General features: G+C 55.1%; 9 protein-coding genes across 9 annotated transcripts; 5 read left to right on the top strand and 4 right to left on the bottom strand.

The window, feature by feature from the left end:
* Positions 1–15: 15 nt before the first annotated feature.
* Positions 16–1,644, bottom strand: F5144DRAFT_527412 (uncharacterized protein; the record flags this gene model as incomplete). The annotated part of the gene is made up of 1 exon (XM_066786854.1): positions 16–1,644. One exon carries the CDS (start codon positions 1,642–1,644, stop codon positions 16–18), a length of 1,629 nt encoding a protein of 542 aa, XP_066646730.1.
* Positions 1,645–2,046: 402 nt separating this feature from the next.
* Positions 2,047–4,134, bottom strand: F5144DRAFT_124655 (cytochrome P450). The gene is made up of 2 exons (XM_066782238.1): positions 3,624–4,134; positions 2,047–3,572 (listed from the first exon to the last, which is right to left on the bottom strand). The coding sequence occupies exons 1-2, from the start codon at positions 3,929–3,931 to the stop codon at positions 2,348–2,350; spliced, it is 1,533 nt and encodes a 510-aa protein (XP_066646731.1). The 5' UTR covers positions 3,932–4,134; the 3' UTR covers positions 2,047–2,347.
* Positions 4,135–4,761: 627 nt separating this feature from the next.
* F5144DRAFT_590528 (uncharacterized protein) lies at positions 4,762–7,053 on the bottom strand (the record flags this gene model as incomplete). Its single annotated transcript, XM_066790163.1, has 4 exons — positions 4,762–6,438; positions 6,578–6,638; positions 6,706–6,757; positions 6,822–7,053. The coding sequence occupies 4 exons, from the start codon at positions 7,051–7,053 to the stop codon at positions 4,762–4,764; spliced, it is 2,022 nt and encodes a 673-aa protein (XP_066646732.1).
* A 2,517-nt stretch (positions 7,054–9,570) lies between these two features.
* On the top strand, positions 9,571–11,308 carry F5144DRAFT_527419 (cytosolic Fe-S cluster assembly factor CFD1). Its single transcript, XM_066786855.1, has 2 exons — positions 9,571–9,982; positions 10,048–11,308. The coding sequence occupies exons 1-2, from the start codon at positions 9,950–9,952 to the stop codon at positions 10,924–10,926; spliced, it is 912 nt and encodes a 303-aa protein (XP_066646733.1). The 5' UTR covers positions 9,571–9,949; the 3' UTR covers positions 10,927–11,308.
* A 116-nt stretch (positions 11,309–11,424) lies between these two features.
* On the bottom strand, positions 11,425–12,285 carry F5144DRAFT_484811 (kinase-like domain-containing protein; the record flags this gene model as incomplete). Its single annotated transcript, XM_066785467.1, has 1 exon — positions 11,425–12,285. One exon carries the CDS (start codon positions 12,283–12,285, stop codon positions 11,425–11,427), a length of 861 nt encoding a protein of 286 aa, XP_066646734.1.
* A 783-nt stretch (positions 12,286–13,068) lies between these two features.
* On the top strand, positions 13,069–16,310 carry F5144DRAFT_641977 (uncharacterized protein; the record flags this gene model as incomplete). The annotated part of the gene is made up of 8 exons (XM_066792787.1): positions 13,069–13,338; positions 13,397–13,628; positions 13,734–14,045; positions 14,101–14,676; positions 14,728–14,833; positions 14,895–15,155; positions 15,210–15,652; positions 15,909–16,310. Coding segments are annotated over 8 exons (2,602 nt in total), but the record flags the coding sequence as incomplete, so codon positions are not given.
* A 383-nt stretch (positions 16,311–16,693) lies between these two features.
* On the top strand, positions 16,694–17,107 carry F5144DRAFT_454434 (ankyrin repeat-containing domain protein; the record flags this gene model as incomplete). The annotated part of the gene is made up of 1 exon (XM_066784958.1): positions 16,694–17,107. A coding segment is annotated over one exon (414 nt), but the record flags the coding sequence as incomplete, so codon positions are not given.
* A 334-nt stretch (positions 17,108–17,441) lies between these two features.
* On the top strand, positions 17,442–18,468 carry F5144DRAFT_124722 (uncharacterized protein). The gene is made up of 2 exons (XM_066782240.1): positions 17,442–18,282; positions 18,336–18,468. Exon 1 carries the CDS (start codon positions 17,549–17,551, stop codon positions 18,161–18,163), a length of 615 nt encoding a protein of 204 aa, XP_066646737.1. The 5' UTR covers positions 17,442–17,548; the 3' UTR covers positions 18,164–18,282; positions 18,336–18,468.
* F5144DRAFT_124711 (S-adenosylmethionine decarboxylase) lies at positions 18,295–20,305 on the top strand. The gene has a single exon (XM_066782239.1). The coding sequence runs from the start codon at positions 18,720–18,722 to the stop codon at positions 20,262–20,264; it is 1,545 nt and encodes a 514-aa protein (XP_066646738.1). The 5' UTR covers positions 18,295–18,719; the 3' UTR covers positions 20,265–20,305.
* The last annotated feature ends 243 nt before the right edge of the window (positions 20,306–20,548 follow it).

Below are 20,548 nucleotides of genomic sequence, written 5' to 3' on the forward strand. Positions count from 1 at the left end.
ACAAAACCCACCATCTCACTCCCACTTCTCCCCCTCAACAACCACCCGCCTCAAATATTCCACCGAATAACACCGAAACAACTTCCTCGGATCCGCCACCCACCTCCCCACCTCCTCCCAAATCCTCCTCAACCCCTCCTCATCCCCGGCCACCACCCCATCACCACCATTCCCCACCACCCCCCTCTTCAACACGCGATAACTCCCCAACCCCTCCGTCCCCAACACCCTCATCCCCTCATACCCCCCCTCCCGCACATACAACGACTTGGACAACTTAGCCCCACTCCAATCCACCACCAGCGGCGCGTACAAGATATGCGGCGTACGCCCATTCACCCCTCCCCCATTCACACCAGTCACCCCTCCCCCAGTCACACCTTCCCCAGTCACCGCCCTCCACTGACTCCACTCCGCCAACGGCCGGTATAGCATCGCCTCCTGGTACCCGCCCGCGTAGTCGGCGCCTGTTACACGCACGTGGTGGGTGGCGGTGTCGAGCAGGTGGCTCATGCTGCGGAGGAGGTTGCGGGTGGGGGCGTTGGCTTCGAGGCGGGAGAGCGCGAGGGCACTGGAAAGGTTGGGGGTGGTGGGGAGGGTGAGGGTGTGAGGGCCGTGGTGCGGGCAGTTGAACGTGATTGCCGCGGGGGTGTTGGGGGTGGTGGTGGTGTTCGTGGTGTATTGGTTGAGGCGGCCGTGTTTTTCGGCGAGGCCGCACCCGGGGATGGGGCAGGCGGCGCGCAGGGCGAGGGTGCCGTACTTGGGGGAGAGCTGGCGGCCGAGGGTGCGGTGGTTGGTGATGAAGTAGTTGAGGAGCTGGGGCATGAAGGGGTTCGAGAAGAAGTCGGATTGGACGGTTGTGGTGACGGGGATATCGGACCAGCGGGAGAGAAGGCTGAGCACTTCGTGGTAGTCGCCTGTCCAGGTGGCTGAGGCGCTGGGTGTGTCTCGATATGACTTTTGGTAGTGTATGCCGTCAATCTCGAGTCCTTCTCCCTTGACTGGTGCCGTGTCGACGAAGGTTATGTTGACTGAGACAGGAGGAGGTTGGAATACAGCCTGACTGTGAGCGGCCATTGCCCGCATTCGGTCCCGCATCGCTCGAGCCACCGCGAAGGCGTAACAGAAGACAATTAGAGTGCCGCAGTGTGGTGAGTTGTTGGGTTGTGCTCCTGCATGGATGACGATTGGGCGGCTCGGAATGTTGTCAGCTAGCCGTGCTTCCGAATACGCGTCAAGATTGAGGGCTTCATCGTGCACGAGGCCTTCGAGGAGAGGTTTGATAAGATCGTCCCGGAAGGCGTAGGAACCGCCGCCGAGCGGATCGTGTACCAAGCCGTCATGGAACGCAGCGTACAATGGCTGCCCCGGGTTTAGGGTACGGAGCAGCGACTCGATGGCGGAGAGGACTTCGCGGCGGCCGGAAACAGGAGAAGTACCGCCAGACGACTTGGATGAGGCTGGCTTTTGCTCCTCGTGAGTCAGTAAGGCAACAAGATCCCGAGCGGCGGTCGCACGATCGATCGGCCTTGATAGCCTGTTAGTTGTGCTGAAGTTGAGAATACAGGGTCGAGGCCTGCAAGAGGTGTAGGCACGAACACCAAATCGGCTAAGGCAACTTCTCGCCTTAACTAGTTGATTCATTGCGCCAATCCTGTAGAGGAGCGATGAAACTGCTGGAGTGGTGAGAGTAGTCGCGTGTCAGTGATGTAGGAGTCGCGTTCAGCGCGAGAGATGACAAGTATCGGCGACATTTCAAGTTGTCACAAAGGGAGAAAGATCGCGTTTGTTCTACACTACCATTGCCAAAGGTTAGAGCTGGACAAAGCTCCTTCCAGAAGGGCAGCAGTTAGGCAAAGTTTGACGTCACGGTAGCTTCGCGTCGCATTTAGTTTGCTCTCACTCAGAGCATATCAAGCAGTCAAAAACTCAGGGGCGGCCAGGATGTTCATTGCTTACAACTGCCTCAATCATGTGGTAGCACTCACCGCTTGACGTTCCCGACTCAAGATCGCAACAAGGGCATATATTCCTTGACGTCTCCTTGACTGCTGGAAACACTTGTCATTCTCCTAATCCGTGAACATGACAACAGGTGATTTGGTTACCGAGGTAACAACAGTTGATTCGTACATGATAAGAAACTGAAACGACTGAAAATCGCAGAGGATATTCATACATAAGAGTCATATACAAACATAAAGTAAAAATATATACAATGCCCAACTGGCTTACAGCGGGCGGTACAAAACGGTGGAGCCTGAACCGTGGTGGTGACAACAAGACCGGGTTTTACCAGGGTAGGTATTCAGGAAGGAACTTGAACCCACCGTGGACATCACCCCCCTCACAGCCGCCTCTTCAGCGCAATCTCCAACCCCAACGGCTTCCGCAAGAACCCCTCCTTGGTATCCATATAATCCTGCCTCAGCGTCACATGATACCGGCGCGACCACGTCGCCACAATCAGCTTCATCTCCATCTCGGCCACATTCCGTCCCACGCAGGCCCGCGAGCCATAGCTAAACGGAATAAACGCGTTCTTCTGCCTGGGCGTCAACTTCTCCCAGCGCTCGGGCTTGAACTCATCCGCGTCGGGACCCCAGATCTCCTTGGAGTGGTGGATCGAGTAGGTCGGCACGCTGAGGACGGTGCCCGGCGGGAAGTAGTGGCCCTCGTAGTGGAGGCCCTGCGCGTCGTGCGGGATCTGCCGCGGCAGGCCGATGCCCGACGTCGAGTGGAAGCGCAGCGTCTCGTTGACGACGGCAGAGAGGTAGGGCAGGTCGCGCACCATGTCGAAGGTCGGCACGTCGAGGTCGGCGGGCAGCGCCGCGTCGAGCTCGGCTTGCAGTTTTTGGATGACGCCCGGTGTGCGCACCGCGTGGAAGAGCAGCGCGCAGGACGAGTTGGAGGTCGTGTCGCTGCCGGCGATGAGCTGGGTGAGGGCTTCGGCGGTGAGTTCTTGTCGTCCGAGGGGCTCGCCCTTTTCGTCGCGGCCGTCGATCAGGCGCTGCAGGAGGTCCTTGCGTTCGGCGGGAGGGGGGTTCTCGAGGCGGGACTTGACGCGCGCGATGGCCATGCCGGCGAGGTTCTCGACCGCTTGGAGGCCCTGGGTGAAGAAGGGGTCGGGGAAGTACTTGGCGAAGGGCTTGAGGGCGGGAAGGCTGCCGAGCGCGGCGGAGACTTCGCCGCGGCGGTTGAGGATCTCGATGGCGGACAAGTAGATCGGAGGGCTCTCCGGGGAGGCCCGGACCTCGGCCATGTCGGCGCCAGAGGACAGCATGCCGAACGGCGCACCGAAGGCGAGATCACCGATAACATCGAAGGCGAGGTAGTTGAACCAGTTGAGGCAGTCGAGGTGGGCAGCGCCATCGGGGTTGTTGGAGCGCAAGATGAGGTTGTCTAGCTGGCGGACGAAAAGCTCGAGGTTGCTGTGGATGTAGGGCTCGAACTGGGCGACCGATTTGACGGAGAAGGTGTGGGACACGATCTTGCGCTTGCGCGTGTGCTCGGCGCGGTCCCGCGTGTTGAAGAGGCCTCGCTGAATGCTAACAAAGGCATCGTAGAAGTCCCTGGGGCGTGTTAGTACCTGTGCCGCCCTTCGCCTGGCAGATCAAACCCACGCTTTCAGGAAGCCATTGCCGTGGCCGTAGACGATTTGGATAGCCTCGTCATTGCAGAGGCTGACATGGTTCGGCTGGATACGCACAACCGGACCCAACTTCTTGTGGAGTTTGTCGACCGTGTCGTACCGGTCACCTCGGCGGGCAACTAAAAGTAACCACCAGTTCGAGAACTGGGCAGGGAACGGCGCCGGGATGTGCTTGAGGTCCCGGTAAGTAACAAGGTACGGATAAACATAATACACCACAGCGGCAACCAGCAGGGCAGCTGGCGCCCACGGCGAGAGGATGAAGTTGATGAGGGCCATATTGGGTATCGCAGCAATAAGCAAACCAAGACAGAAAGAATAATCCGAGATCTCAGGGGTTTATATGAACTTGATCCAACCGCCACTTCGGGTTTTGGTCACGCATGTGATACCCGCCTCCTATCCGTGGGTATGGACAGTTGTTGTTGGCTTTACCAAGGCCGAACCAGAGTCTCGCGGTGAGCGTCAGGAAAACGCGGTGATCGTCCACGTTTCCGGCAGCAGTTTCGGCTTCGCAATCTGCGGTCTCTGATACGCCTAAGCCCCGGATTCCGCGGGGCCTGGGGTCGACTCTGATCTCTTGGCTGACGGGGCGCCACGCCAAAATTGCGGGGATGCGGGGCCTACGGTCACCGGCAGCTTGGGGCGGCAGAGGGGCGGAGACGGCGACGGCCGAGCCTAGCGTTTTATTTGTCGGAGCTGTTCGCGCTTCTCGCGACTCCGAACGAGGACCAAGAGGGGCGGTATCCCGAGTGTGGCACCCCTTCGGGCCGTGTGTGGATATCTAGGAGTGCTCGAAAATAAAGCGAGCGAGCGAACCGGAGTGTGTCCTCGGCTGGGGAAACGTGTTGTCGGTTTAGGGTTGAAGATTGACCCATGTTTGCCACGAATTTGCCCGCATCAAGCATGTCAAACATGGGGCCCCAGACTTAGGCTAGTAAAATGTCGCGTGCTGATATATTCTCAACCGCTTGAAATGATATTTGATAAGATGAACACATGGTAATATGGGTAGCATACACAAAAGAATAGATACAGTATCCGCCGCCGGCTTCAAACGGATGTGATAGGGCTCCTGTCGCACTGTTTGTGAGATGCCACACGACTACTTAACGTAGCATGTACGAGAGATCAGGGAGGTTGGCAATGATCCATTGTGCCGTTTTTTCATGCTCATGTTGCGGATCGCCAGCTGGGGCTAGCTGTGTCGTGATGGATGTGGAGGATATTGGGGGGTTGTTTGTAGTCGTCGCGATCAGGCGAGCAGACGCGGAATTATCCGAACTAGGGCCAGGAGCTGAATGGTCCACGAGTTCCGGTATGCTGTCTAATGCTTGAACTTGGGGCCCCGACTTGGCGAGAGCCGACTCGAAGGCCGAGACGCCAGCTTCGTCCAAGGGGTTTTGTGCAGTGTCCTTGGCAGCGGGCGTGTGATTAACAATGTTGTTATGCTGGGGTACGGATGCAGTCGGGGTGGGTCCAACGGGAGGTGTATTGGTTGCTGAGCTGACTGATATAGGTTGGGGTTGAGAGGCAACTACAGGTGAAGACACCATCTCGCCCCATTCATCGTCATCGTCGTCGTCGTTATCGGCAGCGGCGGTGACATCGGGGGCCTTGGTTCCTTGAGCGGTGGTGTGGATTTGGGTTGCTGGGCCTGCGAGATTCGTAGTGGCTGGGACAGGTATCGCGCTGGTGGAGCGTGTGTGGGAAGTGGTTGTTGGTGAGGCGGTGTTCCAACCGAATGAAGGTACACCTGGTCCGGCACTATTTGAAGCGTGGTGTGCCGGTCGTTGTAGCGGCCTTTTTGAGGGCCCATCCGCGAGGTGCAGAGAAAGACCGGTTGCTCGGGGGGGTTGCTGGACCGAGAAAGCCCGAGAGTGTGGGCTCTTCTTTCTAAACACATCATCCAGGGCGACCGGCTCGACAGATGAATCCCAACCAAACATGTTCTTCTGGGTTTTGGAGATTCCACCCCCGAGAGCCACACGTCCAGCGATGGAATCTTCTTCCATCCACCGGCGGACGATCTTGATGGTGTCATCGTGAACCACAGATGCTCCCCAGGCGACTCTCCTGTAGCTGTCATCGTCTCCAGCATTATGCCTCCGTGAGGACCCTAACCGGGAAATGCGATACCAGGTTTTCCGCTCCGAAATTTTGGTGAAGCTGTCCTCAATAACATGGTCTGGCACCTCGTAATCCACATCGTGATCGGAGGTGGCTCCCACGGGGGTATTGAACAACTTGGCGACCAAGCCAGGATCCACACCGAAATGGATCGGTCCAAATTGGGCAATTGCTGATGGGCCCGAGGAAAGGTTATCGGACACAGAGGGCGACGGCGGCTCAAGTGCGTCAGCTGAAGTTGGTTCTTCAAAGGTCGGTCCAACATTCGGTTTGGAGGGCGACGGGGGAGACGGTCCGTCTGCGTTGGCATCCTCGAAATCGGCGAAATCGGCGGCGTCACCTAAGCCATCTCCTTTCTCTGCGGCGGAGGAGTTGTTGGTGTTGGCGGGCGCGATAACAATGTCACGTTCTTCGCTCGCTGCCCTCGCAATGCCATCAAACTTGACGACAAGCTCTTGCACTTTTCCAGATGCTTTTCGCGAACCCGCTGACAGACCCCTTGGCTCCTCGTCAATGGATGTAATCGGCGAGTCCTGTCGGTCTTCTTCGTGATCGGTATTGTCATTGGACGGCGTGGGGGATTGATACCCGCGATTCGGCGTGGCCGACTCAACGCTCAACCGCACATTACTACCGGGGGCCGCCACAGGTGTGGTCTGCTCTTCAACTCCGTTTGCTTCCCCCGACCCAGCCACAGCAGAATCAGATTCTATTGTGATTTCCGGGTTGCCAATGCTTGCGGTGTCCGACTTATCCCATACAACATCCTGTCGTTCGATCCCCAGCGCCCCAAACGAAGTAATAGGCGCGTCGATAGGGGAGGCGGCTTCGATAACCAAACGCGGGGTGGAGGCAGCTTCAAACGAAGGTCTTCGAGAAGAGAACCCACTGCCCCAAGGGTCCGGCGAGGGTTGTCGGAACACAGAGCCATTGGCTGGCTTTGGAGTCGCGATGTTCCCCGGCAATGCGATCGGACTACCTTTGTTGAGCAGGTCGTCTCGTGGGGTGGCCAGGAGGTTCGGATTCGAGGCCCCCCAACCTCCGGCCCATATCGAGTGCGCTGGCGTCTCTGCCGCCGCTGTCCATTCCCCAGATCCATTGTCGTCACCTCCCCATGGAGATTGTTCTGAAACGGCGGGGATGCGAGGAGAGCTCGACGCGGAGAGGAAGGCGCGCGGTGGAGGGGCAATGTCGGACTTGGCGGGCGAGCCCGGCTTCAAGTCTCTGTCTGGATCTGTTGCGGCCCATGGTGAGCCCCATGGATCGTCCATTGTGTGTCGCGACGATTGTCATGTTGCGGGCGAGAGCTCGTCTCTGAAGCCGCTCGGCATCGTTCGGGGGCAGAGGTCGGCCGGTGCAGGAGCGGCTAATTGGGGTTGTGTTCGTCTAGCGAGGCAAGCGGTTTGATGTCGTTTCGGTGCCGTAGAGAAATAGGAGAGATGACGTTGGCTTTAGACGCGCGGTCTGCCGCTCTACTGCATCGATGGGGGAGGCGTTCGGCGGATTCGATCAAATGCGAGCGGGCCAAGACGGCACACTGTCAAAATAAGAACATAAACCGAGAACGACTTGCTGTAAGCCCCACCAACGTCAACAAAGACTTATAACTCGGCGCCAGATCAAGAATCGCGTGGGTTCCACAAGGTAGGCATTACCGCTGCTTCAATATCAAAATAAAGTCAGGAGAGACCAACTGGGGCTTGCACCCAAAGACAATAAATGCGACAGGCTTCGTTTGCAAGGGGCATGATTTATGAGGCTGACTTCTGAGCTAACGTGATCCACCCCCAAGCGACGCACACCCCCAAGCGACGCACTTTTCCACGCGTCACACATTTCCATCTGCTACACAGCATTTCTCCGCGACCAGCAATGGCAACTCGCTGTAAAGAAAGCCAGGTTATCCTGGCAATTGAAGCTATTCGACGAGACCAGAAACTTAGTCGCCGGAAAGCTGCAGCAATCTACAACGTGCCCGAAGCTACGCTCCGCCACAGAATGAACGGACGAACGCCAAAGTCCGAGTCGCGACCTGCAGCTCATCGATTGACAGCCATTGAAGAGGAGGCAGTTGTTCGATATATATTGGACCTAGATGCGCGAGGATTTCCGCCCCAATACGCTGGTGTTGAAGATATGGCCAATTTGCTACTCGCGCAACGCGACGGCGGACGTGTCGGTAAGCACTGGGCCGAAAAGTTCGTCAAGCGACAACCAGAACTCAAGACGCGTTTCAATCGCGCATACGACTTCCAGAGAGCCCTCTGCGAAGATCCAGAGCTTATTGGCGCGTGGTTCAAGCTTGTGCACAACATGAGAGCGAAGTACGGCATCCACGACTGCGACCTCTACAACTTCGACGAGACCGGCTTTATGATGGGCGTTATCTGCGCGTCTATGGTAGTGACACGCGCTGATCGACGTGGAAGGGGCAAGGCAGTTCAGCCTGGCAATAGGGAATGGGCAACGGCGATTGAGTGCATCAATGGCGAAGGGTGGTGCCTCCCGCCGTTTCTGATCGTGTAAGGCATGTACCACCTCGCAAACTGGTACACAGAGAGCAACCTTCCGCTCGACTGGGCTATCAAACCAACTTCCAATGGGTGGACCGACAACGAGACCGGCCTAGAATGGATCAAACACTTTGATAAGCACACAAAGTCTCGTACGAAGGGTGTGTATCGGTTGATTGTGCTTGATGGGCATGAGAGTCACCTGTCGGCCAAATTCGAAGCCTTTTGCAAGCAGAACAACATTGTCACCATCAGCCTGCCGGCTCACTCATCCCATATAACCCAGCCACTCGATGTTGGGTGTTTTAGTGTCCTGAAAACGGCGTACGGTCGGCAAATCGAGCACTTCGTCAGAGCGCATATCAACCACATCACCAAGGTCGAGTTCTTCCTCGCCTTCAAAGCCGCCCACTTTGCCGCCATGACCGAGAGCAACAACAAAGGAAGTTTCAGAGGTGCAGGTCTAGTACCTTTTGACCCCGATTCAGTGATATCCAAGCTGGATGTCAAGTTACGGATGCCAACATCAATTGGTCCCCCCTCCGCCGCTGCCGATCCTTGGTCCTCCCAGACGCCACGGAACCCAACAGAGGCTGTCTCGCAATCCGAGTACATCAAAAGTCGGATTGCCCGTCACCAGGGAAGCTCGCCGACGCAAATTCTCACTGCTGTCGACCAGCTTGCGAAGGGGACGCAGGCGTTGGCGCACTCGGTTGCCCTAATGACGGGTGAGATACGTACCTTACAGAAGGCAAATGAGGCACTGAGCAAGCGGCGAAGGGCCAAAAGAACACGTGTGCGTCTTGGAGGATCACTTACTGTAGGAGATGCACATGATCTATTAGCCCAGAGAGAGGTGCAGGAACAGGTAGAGCGTGAAACCCGGGAAAATGGTGGTCAGCGGACTCGAACAGAGACGGCTCCACGGCGTTGTGGCAAGTGTGGAAAGCCCGGGCACAATGCGCGCACGTGTCAGGGAGATGTCGTAATGTCTGATGTATATAACTCTGTATAGTTTCGGTGTATTACCGGCGTTGTGGTGGTGTAATTAATGTTTCTTGTCGTGTGGTTGTGGAAAAGTGCGTCGCTTAGGGGTGTGCGTCGCTTGGGGGTGGATCACGTTATTTGGACAGTGAAGAATTTAAAATGGGACGAAGCCCCTGGACGACCGGCAGACCTGCAAGTCAGCGGAAGGTATCCAGCCTTGGCAGACGGGAGCTGGGATGGGAATTTTGGGATCTTGGACGTTTACGGCTCCGGAGGGTTCCACATTACTTTGCAGCGAACTAGTTTGGATAAGGTTTGAGGGTATGCCGACATTCCCTGTCCCAGGGGTTTATCAGATTTGTTTTGTTGTTATATACAAAGTTGGAACGTTCTTCAAGCATGTCGTTGACGTTTATTGCTGTGGCGCTTTTTAGCTTGCATCATTGCGGAATGTGGCTGCAGGTCCACCTGCTGATAAAGCACGCCGATACAGGCCGATGGAGGGGCCAATTGCTCAGCTTCTAACAAAAAAGAACGAGATTGTCATCCCGCGGGATGCCAGCATTTGAGATGGGAAGCCCGCAACCACCTTGAGGGAAGGGATATTGTTTCCGAATACTCCGACCATCAACCCACCGACTCGCTATTCGAGAAGCTACACGTCACCATGTCGCTCTCCAAAATCAAGCACATCGTTCTGGTGAGTACTCCTTTGCCCCACCCTCGCCCAGCTCTTATCAGTGATATCCTAACCAACCCACCCAGGTGCTTTCGGGCAAAGGAGGCGTCGGCAAGTCCTCGGTAACAACGCAACTGGCATTATCGCTTTCTCAAGCAGGTCACTCCGTTGGTGTCCTCGATGTCGACCTTACCGGACCCTCAATACCGCGCATGTTTGGGATCGAAGACGCGAAAGTTACACAAGCCCCAGGCGGATGGCTGCCCATCACCGTACACGAAGCCGACCCTTCCACGGGCATCGGCTCACTTCGAGTCATGAGCCTTGGGTTCCTCCTCCCCCGACGAGGCGACGCCGTCGTGTGGCGCGGGCCCAAAAAGACAGCGATGGTGCGGCAGTTCCTGTCGGACGTGTTCTGGGACGAACTCGACTATCTCTTGATCGACACGCCGCCTGGGACGAGCGACGAACACATATCGTTAGCCGAGACGCTCCTCCAGAAAGCACACCCGGAACAGCTCGCCGGCGCGGTGGTCGTGACGACGCCCCAGGCCGTGGCCACGGCTGACGTCAGGAAGGAGCTCAATTTCTGCACCAAGACAGGCATCCGCGTGCTCGGTGTCATCGAGAACATGAGCGGGTTTGTGTGCCCGAACTGCAGCGAGTGTACGAACATTTTCATGAGCGGTGGCGGGGAGGTTATGGCGAAGGACTTCAACGTCCGATTTCTGGGGCGCATCCCCATCGATCCTCAGTTTTTGGTGCTCATTGAGACTGGGAAAAGTCCGAGGTATCCAGAAGGCACCGCGGTCAATGGGCAGGATATGTCTTCAGCCACCCAAGCCACGGCTAACGATGACGAGACGCGGGATTCCCGGCTCCTGGTCCATAAGTACAAGAGCTGCTCTCTTGCCCCCATCTTCGGTCCTATCACGACCGATATCATTGCCGATATTACAAGGTAGCGGCCGCAATGCACATGGAGCATCACTTTGCGCTTCTTCGTGATGAGGGGTGTCGTGCGAGCACATCGTGACATGACCGACAGCTTAGTGGTCGAGCTTGATGGCAATTTCAGCGAGCGGACCTGATATACAAGACAACTAAAGAATATTTTACCCACACCCGCAGCAGACACACTCCACGTGTTAGTGAGACGTAAGGATGTGATGGATTTGTTTCCGCAGGTCTCTGGGAAGAAATGGAAAGATGAAAGTGCGTTTATGAGAATAATTCAAGTTGCCTAAGGTAAGGATGAGATAAAACAAATCAAGGTCAGGCAGTGAGGAATTAGTGCGTTCGCTTTTAGTGATTCAATTCAATCTATCAAACATGGTTCAATGAGTGAAGTTTGGGAGTTCTGTACCCTTTGAAACGAATGACGAGGACCAGAGAAAAGAAAAAAAGAAAGAAACAACTACACCCACTTTCCACCTTGCCGCGACGCCAAACCTCCAATCTCCTCAGAATTGCAATGTCAATCGCTGATGCTCCCACATGCAAGAAAACTCGGCGTGATACTCGTCGAGGATCTGCGGGATCCACCAAGGCCAGTCGTGGTGGTACTGAGACAGCAACATGGCCGAGGAATACTCCCAGAACGAAGGGTACCACCCCGACAGCTCCCAGCCGATGATCACTACATTCCCGGTCTTGTTGTCGATCATGATGCTCCCTGGGAAAAGGTTTCCGTGCGTGAACACCGAAGCGTGGCCCCGGAAAACGCTCTGGTACCAACTCCAGAGGGGGTACAACATCCGCGTGACCCGGGGCTCTGACCAGTCCTTCAATTTTAGTCCTAGGCCGCGCCACAAGCCGAAGGCCCAAAACTCTTCAGTTTTCTGTGCCGCCGTAAACTGCGGCTCCACGCCCCTGAAGTTGTAATCAAGCGCCGGTTGTCCCCAGATGCCCCCGTAATAGCCCGGAGACGGGATGCGGCGTAACTCGTCCATGTGTTTCCGGAGTTGTAGAGAGATATTCTTCTTCTCGTCGTGGGAAAGGGTTTCCCATAGCACATGGAGGAGCTTCCCAGGGATATACTCCTGAACAATGAAGTTCTTGTCAGTCTTCTTGTCATAAAACAATGCGTAGACTGTCGGAACGGGTATATGAGAGAACCGTCGGACGAAGAGCATGTTCTCGCCCTCCTGGAGGCTGACCTTCTTCCCGTACTTCACAACATAATGCTCACCAACCCGGACGATTGGAGCCGCCTCGTACCGTACCAGGTAGTTTGTCGAGGCGAGAATCTCAGCCACGGACGGGAACGGTGCCGGGAGTTGCTCTCGGGGGACATAGTACGGGAGAGTTGGGCGTACGGCCATGGTGCCTGTCCTGTCCGAAGAACAGCTTGAAACTTGAAACAACTCGAATTGGTATGCCAGGGTGTCCGGTGGATGCCCCTTGCTGTTCTGTGCTCATCTTTATATACGCAGCAATATCCCCCTGCGCTAGACAGCAAACCCCCGAGAGTGAGTAGAATCAAATCTGGTTACCAACTATGGGCTGTGCCACTGGAACCAGCAGCCCAAAAGAATGAAAAACCCCAAAGAACGGTAAACTGTTCTCGACACTCATAATTGGTAACAATGGGGTCCAACCACGCTGTTTCTGCCAACTTGCGACAAAGAAAACCGCACAGTTAGATCTCGCCCCTTAATTATTATGACTCGAAAGTCGATTGCCGTCCCTTCGACCAGCAACCAACCTCGTACCCATACAGTTCGCCGGCCATCGCCGGCCTTTACCTTCTTCTAGTCCGTCCCCACCATTTTCCGAACAGAATCTTGGTTCCTCTAGCAAAATTCATACCCCTCCCACAAGAACTTTCCGCATCTGCTGTGTGCCTCTACTCATGCGGCAGGTGAGATTACCTGGGTGGGTGGGCACGACGGCTGGCGGCTGCCACCCACATATGCAGGCCACAGACCAGACAAGGCAGTTTCCCAAATCCAGACCCGAGACATCAAGGCACCATTGAATAGCTCGTCAGACATCCAGCAGAGCTCATCACAAACTCCCATCTCTGCAGCCGTTTCTTCTTTCACCAGCTTCGGACATTCCGTTCAGCCACGTCCGATGTCGATGCAGCCATGGCCACCCCCACGAATTCATCACTTCGAGTGGAAGAAGCCTTTCTCGCGGCAAAAAATGAGTTTCTCAAGGGTCTAGGGAATCAACCAGGGTTTGACTTCTCCCAACTTGCCAGTGCCGACGACGTGGTTGATGCAGCGATCGCCATTCAACAGCAACGGGCCGACACACAGACTTTTCACTGGCTGGCGAGAATCACTCCCCTCATTACTGTGCTCCAGGATTATAGCAGCGTCGTTGATACGTTTGTTCAATTCAAGCCCGATGTCCTGTGTCTGATATGGGTAAGTGCGGTTGTCCGCTCTTCCAGGTTGTGGTTGTGTTGCGCCTAACCCGTATCAGGGACCCCTCAAAATCATACTGGAGGCAGCCAGTTCCCTAACGACGGTTTTCCAGAACATCGTCAACGCACTGGGCGAGATGCAACTGGCCTTGCCGAGTTTCAAAAAGTACAAGGAAATCTTTCCCCAAAACGATGTTATTCGGCAGATACTCCTGCTCTTCTTTGAGGATATCCTCGAACTGTACTCGGTTCTGTTGAACTTTGTCACAAACAACAGTCAGTCTCCTCCCAGTACCATTGACTGCAATCGCAAAATGCTAAAGAACAGCCCAGGATTGAGGATCATCTGGAAGCCGCTCTGGCCAGGCGTTCGAGCCAAGGTTGACAAGATTCGAGAACTCATGCAAAGCCACAAGGCCTTAATGACGGAGGCTGTTACTCTGGAAGACATTGTCCGGGCTCAACAAGACAGAAATCTGTCCTTGGCCGAGTACGATCGTGCACAGAAGTTCCGCGACTACCAAGAACTCCGCGCAATTCGTGACCAGATAAACCCTGACACCTGCTACGAGAAGCTGGACCATATTCTCCGAAAGGCGACCCTAGGATCGGGTAGTTGGCTTGACAGGGAAGAGATGTTTATGAAGTGGCTGGATCCATTGGATCGAACAGTTCGATGTTTCTGGCTTTGGGGAATACCCGGCGCTGGTACGTTTCCAAGCCCTAAAATTGAATGGAATGGCTCGGTGCTGAACCAAAACAGGAAAAACATTCCTTGCTGGGATCATAATCCAATTCCTGCAGCGGACGGGACAATGTGTGTTGTTTACGTTTTTCGCCCACGATAACCAGTCGGCCGGCAAAACACTCGCCGTTCTCCACTCCATGCTATTTCAGGCTCTTGAGCAGGTCCCGTCCTTGCAGGTGCTTCTCCCTGACCACTCCAGCCCGGACCGCAGGAAACTATTGCGCCACCAGGACTTCGTAATGGAGATCCTGTGCAGGGTTCTTGTCGGCATTGGGCCGTCATACATTGTTCTAGATGGCCTCGATGAGATCGAGGAAAGTTGTTGCAGAGACTTGCTTATTGCAGTGTTGTATATCAAAGAGCGCTGTGCTGAGACCAAGGTTCTCATTAGCAGCAGGGAGGCGCGAGACATCGGCCTAGTGGTGAAGGGCCAGGCCACTGCATTTCGCATCGACAAGTACAATTATCAGGACATTCAGACCTTTGTCCACTCCGAGACGGAAAACCTTCTTCTCCGATTCGACGGTGCGAATGAGCAAGTCCGTTCCAGGGTTCGGGCCGCGCTGGAATCGATCGTTGATAAGTCTGACAGTAAGTTTGACGACCCCGAATACCCCTGAGTTGCTATTTACTCTGTTAAAGGCATGTTCTTATACGCCCAACTTGTACTCCACGTTGTAAAAGATCTTGGAACAGCAGAGGAGATTCAAGCCGAGGTTGAGAACCTTCCCGGTGGATTGGATAAAGCGTGAGTACCTAGTTCTTGCACCACACGAACGCTACGAGGTGACTGACGGTATGGACGGCAGATACGGCTGGGTTATCTCAAGGATTGAGAAAAAAGGGGGATCAAACAACCTCTGGGGCGTCATCCGACGAATGCTAATGTGGATTGCTTGCGCCACGCGGCCGCTTCGGGAAGAGGAGTTGCTTCAGGCCCTTGCGGTTGACGTTGGAGCCCACGACTTCACCCGAGGCCGAAAGGATTACCGGGACATTCGGCACGATTGCGGTCCCATCATTGAAGTGTTGGATGGAGTAGTGCGGTTTACCCACTTCTCAGCTAAAGAGTGAGGCGCCATTTTCCGAAAGGAGAGTATGGATGGCGGGCTAACTCTAGGAAGATACCTGCTTCACGAGCAAAGCAACAAGTTTTTGAAAATGGCAGATGCCCATCTGGATGCTGCCCTGACATGCGGGACATACCTTTCTTTCACGTCCCTCGACAGCCTGCTGTCAACGACTTCGGAAGCCGGAGATATCTACGGCCAGATTCTCAACGGAGATTTTGTTCTCCTTGAATATGCCGCATTACAATACATGGACCATATCAAGGGGTGGATGGCGAACAAAACCCACGACGACTCTACGGAACCGATATCTATTGCTCTCAACCAACTGGAACTGTTCGAGTGTCGGCAGAATCGGATTTTCAACTACCTAGCACCCCCGGAGCCATTCATCAACGAATTCAAGGTTTTCCAGGCGGATCCGCTTCTCCAACGCCGTCTCGCCAGTACATTGTCATTTTTGACAAGTGTTAAAATAGGCATGGTGGACATGGCTGGTATGTGCAATCTAGCGGCCCTACCTTGATTACCCACCTTATATGCTTAGGTATCCATGGTGAAAATATTAATGTTCTCTCTCAGAGGCCACCGACAGTTCCAAAAACGACCCACTTGTCGTCCTATCCGCACTGGCAGCGTTTCGTCGACACTTGGGGCAATTGGTGTGTGACGGCCCGGATCCTGATCCGGGGTGTGGGTTGTGTTCGGCAGTGAAACGACTGTATGGACCACGACTCTACCATTGCAGTAAAGCATTTTGCAGCGCATATACCAGTGGGTTTGAAACCTCGACATCTCTCCTCAACCATCTCGAGATCCACTCCCCGAGTCATCCGTGTCACTTCCCAAATTGCCTATTCGCAAACACGGGGTTTCGATCGAGCGATGAGCTCTCGCGTCACATCAAAAACGCTCACGAAATGCAGAATATGCCGGACTTCAGTAGTGGCGCCACCAATTTGGCGGTTTTACCGGAACAAGTCCGGCTGGAGTTCCTCCATGAGGCTTTGGTGAACGGAGAGTTTGATGCGGTACGAGATTTTGCAACGGGGCCCGTTCTTGCAAGGTCTCCTGAAAAGACCATTGTACAGGCTGGCTGGAATTCACCTCCAGACGTTCTTGCATGGTTGCTTGATCAGGAGAGCTTCAAACGCCCATTGCCTTGTGACGCTAATTTGACATTCACCTGTTACAAGGATCTGGCGCTCCACGCAGCTATTGAAGGCGAAAATTTGCCAAACATCAAGCTACTACTGTTGTGTGGCGCCAGCATCATATCAGTTTGTAGGCTCCCACAAGACGGCGACAATATCTTGAGAAAGGCTCCCTCCGCTGTGGTGCGAGCTTTAAGACGTTGGAACGGTGTACTCATGGGGTTCTTGGTGGAGGAGTGTGGCGTGATGATCCCCCGTACGTGGGATGACCGCAACGGCGACACCAGTGCCATCTTCTGCGCAAGACACTTATCCAATGCGACCGTGGGGCATGCAAGGCGTCGATTCGCTGAGATAAAGTCATATATTCCATGGCCGGAAGCATATCCCCTGGCGACTCATTACGCTGTCCGGTCTCGGTCACCAGCCGTGGTTAGGATTAGCCTCGAAAATGGTGGTGATCCGAATAAATGTCAGGGCTCCTCCCACAATTCGCCGCTTGACGAATGTGTCGGAGAAGTCGAACATGTACTAGAAATTGCGGAACTACTGTTCGAATACAAGGCCGACCCAAACGCCATGCACGGGCAGCGGTTGACTGCTCTGCAATCGGTAGTAGCATCCGGTTCCAATTTCTCATCGGTTAGGATGGAGTGCGCGAAACTTCTCCTTCAACATGGAGCCGATCCAAACGTTGGGCGGGGGACCAAACCAATCTATGATGCCGTGAAGAGGGGACGGACGGGGCTGGTGAAGCTGCTCCTGCAACACGGAGCGGATCCAAATCAAGCTGGGGGCCCTGGGGCCAAGAAGATCAAGAATCTTGCTGGGATGAAGCGGGTTGAAATGGATTTTGGAATCCCGTGGGATGACATTGTCCGTAAGATCCAAGCAGGGGAGGTTGTTGAGTTCAAGGGAGAATGAGCGAGGTTGAGGCTCAGTGACGATTGAGGATTATAGTTTGTACAGGTTAGCTGAAGATTCTCCAGCATCTGCTATGTCGGGCTCAGAAACATCAAATTAAGGTCCCGAGATTAATAGAGCTCCAATTACGACGAGTTTGTGGCGTATCCTGCCAATCCCGGGTTCGACATAACTGGAAATGTAATGAAGCATTCATCTTGAAGTCGTACATAGTAAGTTGTGATGGCAGGTCGGACGCTGTGAAGTAATCTCCATGAATGCCCACGCTGTCAGACGCCCCCGTTCCGTCCCTGGTGATGGTCGTTGCTGGTATTCATGGGAAGTCTGAGAACAGGGATTGTGGGGCTGTTAGCGCTGCATCCATCATCCATCCTGGGCCCTGTCGCTCTGTTTCGGTACCTAAAATGTGAACAGGAATTACGAGAGCACAAAACCAACCGCGACGATATACATCCCGCCGTTTGCTGTTGCTATTACCCAGCCCTGAAGCATACTAGGCGGGAGCTCTCCGTCATGAAAGATCGGCCAGGATGTCAAGTTGCGCGTATCACAGATCCCCTGGAACCTTGGATGTGGGACGAGGTGGGACGAATCGGAAAACCCCGCTATTCCTTGGCGAGGGTTTTTCCTGCCCCGCCAAACCTCCCAGATTTGATCCAACAGCTCGAGAAAAAAAAAGGATATTATCACAAAAGCTCAAGATTGTGTTGTTTTGTTCACCAACTGTATCTGTCGAGGAACATAGCATTTACTTCGTATTGGATAACGTTGTCACCTCCGCGGGCAACGAATAGACTCCAATTAAAACCCCCTAGCGAGGTGCGTTTCCAAGGATCATTCGTGTCGCACAGCCCTGCCCGCGACCCAACCGGCTTTCCAAAAGCCCGCACCGGGAGAAGACCCGACTCTGCCATGCTGAGCACCTCCTGAGAACCGCTTGTTCGATCGCGCTGTTTCTTGTGCATTCAACCAGGGCCTTGCTCCAACAAGTTCTCTTACCAGCCAATGACCGCGATTGATCTCCTGCGATTCCTCTCCAAGCCAGCAAAGTGCGTCTCCGGGACACGTTCCATGCTCTTGTTACTGACTCCCCTCTTCCTAGGCCTAGATAGCACCCGCCAAACAATCAGCGTCACCGAATAGCCCTTAGCCAACGACCACTGGCCCCGTTCTACCTCGACACCACACTCCTTCCGAACACCACCAAGGTATCGGCCCAAACGGCCCACTCGAGACGCAAGCCCAACATACCGTTCGCCAAGTTTTTCCACTACACCGTCCGTGGCCGACCCCCTTAACGTCCCCTGGCGACGTTCGACTCTCATATTTGCATATTGTAGCTGGCTCCGCCAGCATCCCTGAGGACACCACTTCCTGTGGGCCTACTCTCTCAAACGGACGCCGCAAGGTTCGTTTGAGCGGCAGCTAGTGTCCCGCGGACGCTCTCGTCACAGACGGCACGGTCAGCATCGTTCTGCGATCAACGATGGTCAACCTTGAGATCCCCGACAACTATACGTTCTCCCCAGCTCCTGGGAGCCTCCAGTTGACAATCAACCACGATATCGCCGCCGATCTCGACTCGACCAATGCCTTCGAGGGCCCCGAGAAGCTCCTCGAGGTTTGGTTCGCCCCGAGCCCGACCGCGCTCCCCCCCACCGCTAGGGACAATGGGTTGAAGGCCGTGAGCCCGTCGACTTGGGAGGGCATGCTTGACATGGTCAACTGCAAGGTCCTCTCAATTGTCAAGTCGGACCACGTTGACGCGTACCTCCTCTCCGAGTCCAGCATGTTCGTCTTCCCGCACAAACTCATTCTCAAGACGTGCGGCACGACTACGTTGCTGTTAGGACTGCGCCGCCTCTTGCGCATTGCTGCTGTGGATGCTGGTTTCCCTTTCCACAATGCGGCTTCGACCGAGGACATCAATGTCGCCGCCACTCCGCACCGCGTCTTTTACAGCCGCAAGAACTTCCTCTTCCCCGACCGCCAGCAGGGGCCCCACACGAGCTGGAAGCAGGAGGTCAAGTTCCTGGATGATACGTTCGAGAACGGCAGCGCCTACATGGTTGGAAGGATGAACGCCGACCATTGGTATCTGTACATGACGACCCCGACCAGTTCCGCCCTGACGCCGCCTTTAACCCCCCGCTCGAGCAACGCCAGCAGCCCGACTCGCACCCGCAAGATCCCGACCGGCATTGTCCCGCATGTGTCCGGAGCCGGTGATGCCCCCGCCGACGAGACCCTGGAGGTCCTGATGATGGATCTTGATCCTGAGCTTGCGAAACAGTTCTACCTGGAGCAGGCGAGTGCGGTCGCCAGCAAGCAGGTGCCTGCCCAGGCTCAGGAGGCTCGTCGCGCCGCCCTCGGTAGCCTGGGAGATATCGATTCGACTGTCGATGTGTTTGAGAATTGCGGAGAGTCTGACCTCGCGGGAGGCCAAAGTGCCGAGGTCGATGTGACTGCCGGTGAGGCGATGACCACCGAGGGCCATGCTCTTGGTACCGTTGTTTCCGACACTTGCGGCCTCGCCCAGGTGTATCCTACTTCGCACTACCCGGATGCGCGCATCGATGCTTACCTGTTCTCGCCTTGCGGTTATTCGGCCAACGGAGTTGTTCCTGCCCCCGACGCCGGCGCAGAGGCGAACGACAACAAGCCAGCGCACTACTGGACAGTCCATGTGACGCCGGAGCCGATTTGCTCTTACGCGTCATTCGAGACCAACGTCCCGAGCGGCCAGAATGGGCGCCGGACCTCGGACACCATCCAGCATGTTGTGGACATCTTCAAGCCCGGCCGCTTCACCGTGACGTTCTTTGAGACGAAGAATAAGACGGCGGATGACGAGGCTGTCCCTCAACAGGCCACCAGGGCTGGTGTTGACAAGCGAATGGACGGCATCAAGGGATACCGCAGGATGGATCGCATCATCCACGAGTTTGACGACTATCATCTGGTTTTTCGTTACTTTGAGCGCGAGGGATGGGCTGGTGACAAGAGCGCCAGGGTCGGCGAGGACTATTAGAGATTTCCTTGCCTGCGTCTGGGGTTGGCGGCAAGTTGCGAGCTGTAATGTTTCGTCGGCTGTTATGCTCCTATTAGAAACCTATTTACACGATATGTATTCCCCTCCTTTTTTGCCTATTCCATCACATTTTGCCTCTTGCAATCTTGGTTTGTCTAGCTCTAGCAGGTTTCTGTCTTCCGATTTAGAGTCATGGAATGGAGCTATCGTTATCAGGATGTTTCCGCGTGGCGGTCCGGTCTCTCCCCCAGTTTGCATTCCATCGATGTCTCGGTCTGCACATT

The sequence above is a fragment of the Chaetomium tenue genome, assembly GCF_020726465.1.
Source record: "Chaetomium tenue strain MPI-SDFR-AT-0079 chromosome Unknown F5144scaffold_2, whole genome shotgun sequence".
NCBI lineage: Eukaryota > Fungi > Ascomycota > Sordariomycetes > Sordariales > Chaetomiaceae > Chaetomium > Chaetomium tenue.